Below are 9,777 nucleotides of genomic sequence, written 5' to 3' on the forward strand. Positions count from 1 at the left end.
TCGTTCCCTACAAATACCAAACAATTCGCTCCATTTCTTTCTCTATAGTATATGCTGAAGAAATAGTAAGAGTAGTATGGTGGTATGTGATTCTGAACCCATGTGATGGCTTGAATGCTTTTGCTTTAGTTTACTGTTGTGCCCTTGAGCAAGGGGAAAGTCTCTGTCGACATAAAACCGTCTGCTAAATGACTACCTTTTGATGGAATGCAATTTTTCTCACTTCCAGTAACAAGCTGCATGTGGCAGTTGAGGAAATTTCATGTTTATGGTTTGTGGAGGTATAGACATGTATGTGCTTTTTTCTGTCTGAGTACTGGGTCATACTTTAAAACATACTTTTACAAGTTTCTTCATGTTTCTTCATTACAGGGACATGTTAAAGATTGTATTAGTCATGCTGGTCAAGCTAAATGAAAAAAAAAAAAAAAATCAGATGTCCATCCATTTAAATGGGCAGCGTCAGGGTGGACAATAAGAGGGTGGACATTCAGTCAATAAATTAGCCACTACATGGTATGTAATTGATATCTAGCAAACATATTTATAAACTTATATTGATGATTTTATTTCTGTTAACATAAAATATATTGAAATTTTATAATTAAAATAATTTCCCATATATCTTCCCATAACAGGGTGGACATGTTATGCTTGACCACATATGACTAACACCACAAAATAAAGGAAAACATAAATAAAACAAAAGAGTTACAAACTTCAAATAACAAAAAATGTTGTAGAACAGCTGATGACCACTTCCAGTATGTGAGATGGCATTTCATAACATACAGTTGTGCTCAAAAGTTTGCATATCCTGGCAGAAATTGTGAAATTTTGGCATTGATTTTGAAAATATGACTGATCATGCAAAAAAAAAAAAAAAAAAAAAAAAACTGTCTTTTATTTAAGGATAGTGATCATATGAAGCCATTTATTATCACATAGTTGTTTGGCTCCTTTTTAAATCATAATGATAACAGAAATCACCCAAATGGCCCTGATCAAAAGTTTACATACCCTTACACAAGGTGACATACACAGGTTTAAATGGCAATTAAAGGTTAATAACACCTGTGGTTTTTTAAATTAATTTTTAAATTGCAATTAGTGTCTGTGTTTGTTAGCTCTCATGTGGATGCACTGAGCAGGCTAGATACTGAGCCATGGGGAGCAGAAAAGAACTGTCAAAAGACCTGTGTAACAAGATAATGGAACTTTATAAAGATGGAAAAGGATATAAAAATATATCCAAAGCCTTGAAAATGCCAGTCAGTACTGTTCAATCACTTATTAAGAAGTGGAAAATTCTGAGATCTATTGATACCAAGCCAAGGTCAGGTAGACCAAGAAAGATTTCAGGCACAACTGCCAGAAGAATTGTTCAGGATACAAAGAAAAACCCACAGTAACCTCAGGAGAAATACAGGCTGCTCTGGAAAAAGACGATGTGGTTGTGCCATTCTGTTATAGCCTGCAGTTGAATAAGAATCCCATAAGAAATAAAAGAAATGTGTTTTGCCTGCTCACACGTTTTCTTTAAAAATGGTACATATATCGGGTGAAATTAAACAAAATAAATACCACACACTTGTACTGGGGACTTAAATGCCACCGAATTGTAGGAATGACCCAGCTAGTACACTACTTAGTATTAATAGCAAGCAGGCTACAATAGATATCCATGAGTAGAACTGTATATTCCACTTTGTTTTCTGAGATATATCTATGAAATAATCAGCACAGACTGAAACTTTTTATTATGATACCAACACACATTTCTGTTAATTTCTTCTGGGATGTTTGTATATAGCTGTGTATGGCATTCTATTTTTGTGATCTATTTTGTTTTTCTATTTTTTATGTTCAACTATTTCAGATAAACCCCCTAACCTGTTTAGCCCCTAAACAGAATTTAAAAACAAAATAAACCGTTGCTGGCCACTTATTAATTATCAGATAGACCCTTTGTGTGGGTAGACCCTTTAAGTGGGTTCATGGCCAGAAAAAGCTGAAAAGTGGACCAGCAGCCTATCCTGTAGAATTCAAACCAATTTTTTGAAGTCACCACTTGGGGGCGCTGATGCAATGTTGATATGATTGTGTAATACAACGGTCTTTCTGGTCTTTAGAGAACCAGGAATAGTCTGTAGCTGAATAATATTTTTTAATTATTATTATTTTGCCAGTACTGATATAGCCTTACATGACATAAAAAGCATTGTTTCATATGCAAAATTCAATGATCACCCGTCTTTTGAATAACAATTATAGAGAAACAGTGGGTGTACTGCAATAGACCTTTTTCACAGACTGTGATGACGCGTTTCCGCCTTATATATCAGCGTAAATCTCGCAAATTTTCTATATTAGACATTTTTAAAATATTGAGTGTAAATTTATAACATTATGCTTTGTGTTATATTACTCTGGAATTAGTTTTTAAAAAAATGAATTACCACAGCTGCTGAGAGAGTGACAGTAAATTTGGCATCTTCTCCCATTTTACTTAATCCAGTGTTCTTTATTTTTTTCTTCTTCTGGAAAGTCATTCAAATGTAATAGAGGATTTTTTTCTTTTGGTCTTGGAGCAAATGGGTAAGTGAAAATAATATTTGCTGTGATCCCCCATTCACTCCCATTCACCTCTGTCGAAGTGTACCCTGCAAACTTTTACTTCTGCTTTCCAAAACCCAGAGTGTGAAAAAGGTCTAAGATAGGATCTGCACTTCTCTAAAATGTGAGATGAAGAATATTTAATCAGATCTGCATTTCTTACCCTCTGTTCTTTTTCTGACCAAACGTGTCAGTACACAACACCTTCTAGACAAACTTCATGCTTGATATGAACTTGATAAAAAAAAAGTGCCAATACCACAAAGAAAAAAGTTAAACATTGAGCATCAATGAAAATGTCTCAAAATGCCACCAGAACACATAAGGCTCATATAAACACATAAAAGAACACCAAGATATCACTGGAAAGAATTCACATTTTTAAAACAATAATATATTTGACATATTTTCATGAAAGTGATTTTGCAAAGCGTTAAATCATACATACAAAACATAAATCTCACCTTAAAAGGGTAAGAGAGTATATTTCATTCTGTTCAATAAATAACATCTGAACACAATAAAACTCCAACAGATAAAATTATATTTTCAACAGTTTTTTAGATGTAGAATTTGTACAAGTTAACAAACCTATATTTCAAAATTGGAATGACAATCACTAAACTTCCATTGAGAAACAAAAATTCTGTCAAACAATAATTTCATTATATTATACTGTAAATTATATTGATTGTAATAAATGTGTTGTCTAAAATCTTCCAGGGTCTACGTGCACAGCTGGGTGCGGTTCACGTTCCCCTTTTTGGACAAATTATTGCAAAAGAAAATGAGCATTTCCTGTGTGACAATACAAAGTTCAAAAATCTTCAAAAGGAAATTTAGAGTAAAGATCCTTACAAAGCTACTTCACAAATAAGGAAGTACAACAGATATTTGTTCTTATAGTAAAATGTGACACAAATCTATTGAAGACCTCAGAGCTGTTTTAAAGGATGGTTCACCCAAAAATGAAAATTCATGCCATCCCAGATGTGTGTGACTTTCTTTTTTCTGCAGAACACAAAAGAAGATTTTTAAAAGAATATATTTCATTTCTTCAAGAATTTTCATTTTTGCGTGAACCATCCCTTTAAGAAGTGCACTTTAAATTAGAAATAATCCAGACCTTCCTCAGGGGCACCACAACCAAGGTATGCCCCACTCTCTTTATCAGGATAGACGGTAACACTTTCTTTAGTATCAAGAGATAGAAAACTGTATTGTTTAGCACTGTTTTGAAAACAAATGTGAGCTGTCTTCTATTTTCATCACATTTTACTGTTGTCAGATAAACAAGAAGCATCCTCTTCGCTTGTTTATCTCATCACAGTTCAGTTGGTTTGGTTGACCCAAATAGATACTGGGGTCAATTCCACCTCTATTCAGTGCAAGTGTGGAAATTTAAGAAATCCATGCTGTTATCAATAACTCTGACTACAGTCTATAGACTATTTTATTCAGCATATAAAAATGTTTAATATATGTGCCAAATAATCGTGCTTGCATTGGTCTGTTGGTTGAAGGTGTTGCCCTACCTCTGCCTGCTAGTGGCAGCAATTGTGAGATGACCATCTAATTTCAAAAGTCATTAATTTGATTAAGATCCATACAGAATCTACTGAGACAATTTTGAGTTGTAAAATCAAATTCAGCTAAAATCCTAAATAAGATTAGAATTGATTAAATATTCAAACACCAAGGGAGCGGATTTCAAATATTCCTCACCTATGCTTTCTGCTCTTCTGCACTGTTCATAATTCGCTCTGATGTCTGCTCTTCAGGGACATAGCCGTGCTTATTGTATTGCGTGAGCAGCTTTTGTTATTCTTGACATTTTTAAAGTGATCCTTGATGTACTTGCGGAACTTTGTGGTGGCGAAGCAATACACCAATGGGTCCAGAATGCAGTTGAAGCCCATAAGCATCAGGGTAATCTGGTGAGCATCATTTAGGAGTTGGTGAGACTCCTTGCTCCAGTATTCCTTCATACCCAGCACTGAAAGTACCCAGGGACCCTGCACCACATGATGGGGCAGGAAACAGATCACAAACACTCCCACAACAGCACACAGCATCCTCAAGGCTCTGCGCTTGGTACCGCCAGGCCGCTTTCCCGTGCTGGCTCGAGGCTGACTGATGGGTTGGGACAGAAGAGCTTGCGCGATCGAGATGTTGCAGATAATGACCATTGAGAAAACAACAAAAAACATGCCAATAATAACGAAGTGGGTTGTGGCCACTGAATATTTAGTAGCATAACTCTGTCCGTGATAACCCTCAAAACAGCGTAAAATTTTCTTCTCTGTGTCCTCCTGGACTCCAGGTTCAGTGAGGAATTTAATTGCTGCTGCAAGAGTGACAACCCACACCAATGTTGAGACGATTGCCCCACGTTTCCAGCAGTCAGAGGAAGCGGCCACCAGTGGCCTAGTAACAGCCCAATAACGGTTAATGCTGATGACAGTGAGGAAGAAGATAGAGCAGTATGTGTTGATAAAGAAAAATGAGCCTGTGATACGGCAGAGGGCATCAGAATACTTCCAGTCACCTCGATGCGCATAGTAGCCGATCCAGAATGGAAGAGCAGACACGAAGAGCAGGTCTGCAACCGTCAGGTTTGTCATGTAGATACGAATCTCATTCATGGCTTTGGAATCCCGCATATGGTGCAGTACATAAAGCGCATAGCAGTTGGCTGCCAACCCAAAGACAAAGACCAGGCCATAGAAAGCAGGGAAGAGAGTGTAACGAAACTCTGAGTCAGTGAATGTCCAGGATTCGTTGTCTTTCGTTGTCTGATTCCCAAGGCTGTAGTCTCCTGCTGGACTCACCATGTTGTGCATCTGAAAATTACACAGACTCTTATAGACATCATACACATCACATATGACACTGGCACTCAGTTATTCTCTGGCTCAAATCAAATTTTATGGAGTTTAATCAAAAGTTGTACCGGAAATCTGTCTGATGCAAGTTCATAACCACATATGCGGGGGGAGTGGGGGGGGGACTTTTAGTCTTGGTCACCATTTACTTTTTTGGATGAAGAAAAGATACAGAAGGGTAATATTCTTCCTTACATCTCCTTCTGTGTTCCACAAAAGTAAGACTGCCATATGGGTGCGGAACAACATGGAGGATGAGTAAACAATGACATAATTTTTTGGGTGAACTATACCTTTAACTAAAAAAATGTTAGAGCTGCAATGAGAGCAGTAACACGTTTTCTCAACTGAACAGCACACACATTGGGAAATAATAAATGTGCCTTTTGACAAAAGTATTTTTTAAAGGGTTTGTTCACCCAAAAAATTTAAATCCTCTCATCATTTACTTACCCTCATGCCATTGCAGATGTGTATGACTTTCTTTCATCTGCTGAACGCATACGAAGATTTTTAGAAGAATATTTCAGCTCTGTAGGTCCATACAATTCAAGTGAATGGGTGCCAAAAATTTCAAGCTCCAAAATCCACATAAGTGCCACATAAAAGTACTCCAGACAACTCTGGTGGTTAAATCCATATATTCTGAGGCAATATGATAGGTGTGGATGAGAAACAGATCAATATTTAAGTCCTTTTTCCTTCACTTTCACTTTCTCCTTCCATTTTTGGTGATTCACATTCTTTGTGCATATCGCACTCTACTGGGCAGGGAGGAGAATTTATGACAAAAAATGACTTAAATATTTATCTGTTTCTCACCCACACCAGTCTGTGAAATACTTGATTCTGATGAGTCAGTGGTGCCATCCAGCGGTCAGATATTGCTCTGTAACCACCACACATCTGGGGATTTAGACATACGAGACCGCTGATCCGGGTTCTGCAAGCCCTCTTTCCTGCTTCTCGGCTCACTGTGCGATATCTACAAGTAAGCTTATAAAATAATTTTAACTCAAATTAATGATTCATGTGCATTTATATATTTATTTATTTATTTGGCAAGTAGTCTTGTAATGGGCTGAATATTGAGGAGTCAGACAGTCATTTTCAGAAAGTAAACACCAACAGAACTCTGACGCAAACTGGAAGTGGATTTCAGTTGTTCAGCCATTTATTTCTCCTTGCATAATTACATAATTTCAGCACAAATCAATGTTTCATGTCCAATTATTTATTTATTTGGCAAACAGTCTTGTAATAGGCTGATTATTGAGGAGTCAGACAGTCATTTTCACAAAATAAATACCAACAGAACTCCGACACAAACTCCGCGGTGGTTGATTCCAGCTCTTCAGCAATTTCTTTCTTTTCGAATGACAATTTCAATGCAAATCAATATTTTATGTCCATATATTTATTTATTTGGTTAGAAGCCATGTAATAAGTGGGATAATGTACAGTCAGTCAGTTGTTATGACAAAATAAACCCCTTCAGGGTGATACAAGAGTCCTCCGGCTTCACGTCTGGGTCCTGATCACCCTGTCGGGGTTTATTGTGCGATAACAACTGGCTGACTGTACATTATCCCTTACTGAAATCCCTTACACATGGATTTAACCACTGGAGTCTTATGGTTTACTTTTATGCTCCCTTAATGTGGATTTTGGAGCTTCAAAATTTTGGCACCCATTCACTTGCATTGTGAGGACCTACAGTACAGAGCTGAAATATTCTTCTAAAAATCTTCATTTGTGTTCTGCCGAACACAGAAAGTCACACATATCTGGGATGCCAGGAGAGTAAATGATGAGAGAATTTTCATTTTTGGGTGAACTATCCTTTTAATTCTCATGATTGATGTACAAGTTCCGGATGTTATAATGTATTATTTTTCTCTCATCATAATTATCTGCAATCTATCTCTTGCTGCAGAAAGGAAATAAACGGGTGAAGCTTCATTTTCTAAAAACCACAGAACCCACTGCATCAAAAGCTGTTTTTCATTGCAGTAGTATCAATGGAACTACAATACCTGAGTTAAAGGGATAGTTCATATAAAATTGAAAATTCTCAAAAAGGAAAAGTCATCCAATAGGCCTACTCACCATCACGTTGTTCCAAAGCATATTACTTTCTTTCTTTCCGAAACACAGGAGATGTTTGGAGAATGACAGCCTAAGTCATCATTCACTTTCATTGTATATTTTTCCATAAAATTAAAGTTGTTTGTTTTTTGGGTGAACTATCCCTTTAACAGAATGGTTATTCTTAAAATACAATAAATAACTCTAATTCTGTGACTTCTCAGACATCACATTTAGTAGCCGTCATGATACACATTACATTATAATTGATTACCACAGCAATAAGAAAAACTATGCGTAATTGTAAGCAGTGCACAACATTTAATATTACACTATTACGCTCTAATATTATTTAGTTTATTCACTTTGTTCACAGTTGTCACTGTAATGAACACCTCAGAGTCATCACTATTGCATATGAATTAGGCTGTACAGCGGGGTTTTCCAGCATTGCCCATAGTCAACATGCCTCGTGATAACATATGGAATTTAACAATAGCGCGAAGTTTCGAAAGACTCAAACCCGAACAAGAGACAACCAGTAACCGATAACCAATTCATCATAAGCATTTAATCGCAAGTAGATATTCAAACACTTCATGCTCCTCTTGAGTTCTGTATAAGTGCATTATGTAAAACCATATTCCTGATAATATTGGTTCTACTTAAATAAGCACAAGATTCGGTAGAGCAGAGAAATCAGCTACACAACAAGTGTTACACTCCGTCTACAGTGTGCGGTGCCTGTGATAAAACTAGAACGCTCCCATTATCATGAACGGAACTGTCATCACCACTGTCTCTACACTGACAGTTTAATGATAATAAAGGGAACGTTCTCACTTTGTCGCGTCGAGTCTTTCTTGCAGTCTTGAAAAGTCGTGAATCACTAAATTGCTTCTTAACTCACCTCGTATTTAAATTCAATGTGATTGATCCAGCAGGCGCTTCTCTCGTGCTGCACTCTCTCGACTTCACGAGCACGACTCTTATATTTGACGCTCAAGAGTCACGCCCCTCTTTCTCCATACCCCCTCCCTGTCAGAAAATTTGTCACTCTTCCAGAGAAACAGTCTTTGTATACAAAACGTGGAACTATTGTATATCTACCGTCTTTATATGAGACTGGTTACAAAGGTTTACAAAGGTGTAAAGCCATATAAATAATTAAATATGGCATAATTAAAGCCATATAAATATCTGTAGTTGTAGGGGACGCCATCATTACATCAACCAGGCTTGGGGAGTAATGGATTACTTGTAACGGCGTTAGGTAATCAGGATAAAAAAGTAACTGTAATCTGTTACAGTTACATAAAAACCCATCGTAATCAGATTACAGTTACATAAAAAATTGGGATTACTGTCAGGATTACAAGTTTTAATTTCTGACAAAAAAGGGAATTTTCCTGACATAAAGTGATACAGACAGCTGTTTGTTTAGAGTGAGAGATGGTTTAGATGCGCGTTCTCTTCGGGTTCTCTCTCATGACTCACTTGAATCAGGAGTGCCTCCTACTGTCACATGCGCAAATAACACCTGTCTCACATCTGTCATGGCTCCGGTGAGTTTGTCGGTCTGTTTTGTATGTTTTGTCATTGTCTCTCCCTCATGTTTCGCAGGCGCAGCCGGCATGCATGATCTGCCTTTCCATGGGAACACTGATTGTTCCCGGGGGAACGCTGATCATGCCACTGATTAGCGTGCCGAGCAACACCGGTTCTCCTCTAATTCACTCCCTTCTTAAGCCCGTTGTGTTCTCAATATATTTGCTAGATTGTTGTTTGATGTTGAGTATTAACCTCACTCTCTCTACCTAGTTGGTCCTGTCTCGTGTATCTGTTGGTTACCTGCATGTTGGATGTGTGGTTGCCTTCCAGTATTGCTGCGTGTCAGCTGGTCTTCCACAGAGGATACCTCGTCTCTGCCTGCGTGTCGGGAGTTAAGTTCGCTCATCTCTGCTGGCAGTTGTTCTGCATCTCACTAGCTTCAACAGAGGATTCTACGAATCTGTTCCTGACTTCCACAATGCACACACTCATCCTACGAACACTCTTCTCGGATTGCCCTTTGTGCGACTACAACGTGCATGGCATTGGAGATCGCTTCCCACTGCTGCAACTGGTGTCTGGATTTTCTACATTCCTCAACCCAGTGACTGCTCATGATTATTGTTATTAAATCTTT

General features: G+C 37.6%; 1 protein-coding gene across 1 annotated transcript; it reads right to left on the minus strand.

The window, feature by feature from the left end:
* Window positions 1-2,983: 2,983 nt before the first annotated feature.
* On the minus strand, window positions 2,984-8,588 carry ptafr (platelet-activating factor receptor). The gene is made up of 3 exons (XM_051646985.1): window positions 8,500-8,588; window positions 6,324-6,497; window positions 2,984-5,459 (listed from the first exon to the last, which is right to left on the minus strand). The coding sequence occupies exons 2-3, from the start codon at window positions 6,405-6,407 to the stop codon at window positions 4,368-4,370; spliced, it is 1,176 nt and encodes a 391-aa protein (XP_051502945.1). The 5' UTR covers window positions 6,408-6,497; window positions 8,500-8,588; the 3' UTR covers window positions 2,984-4,367.
* Between the last annotated feature and the right edge of the window lie 1,189 nt (window positions 8,589-9,777).

This window comes from Myxocyprinus asiaticus, chromosome 20 (genome assembly GCF_019703515.2).
Source record: "Myxocyprinus asiaticus isolate MX2 ecotype Aquarium Trade chromosome 20, UBuf_Myxa_2, whole genome shotgun sequence".
NCBI lineage: Eukaryota > Metazoa > Chordata > Actinopteri > Cypriniformes > Catostomidae > Myxocyprinus > Myxocyprinus asiaticus.

Coding starts and splice junctions, on each gene's coding strand:
- ptafr (XM_051646985.1), bottom strand. CDS start 6,407: ATGTGTGGTGGTTACAGAGCAATATCTGACCGCTGGATGGCACCACTG. Junction 5,460..6,323: donor TATTTCACAGACTGGTGTGG/GTGAGAAACAGA, acceptor TGTAATTTTCAG/ATGCACAACATGGTGAGTCC.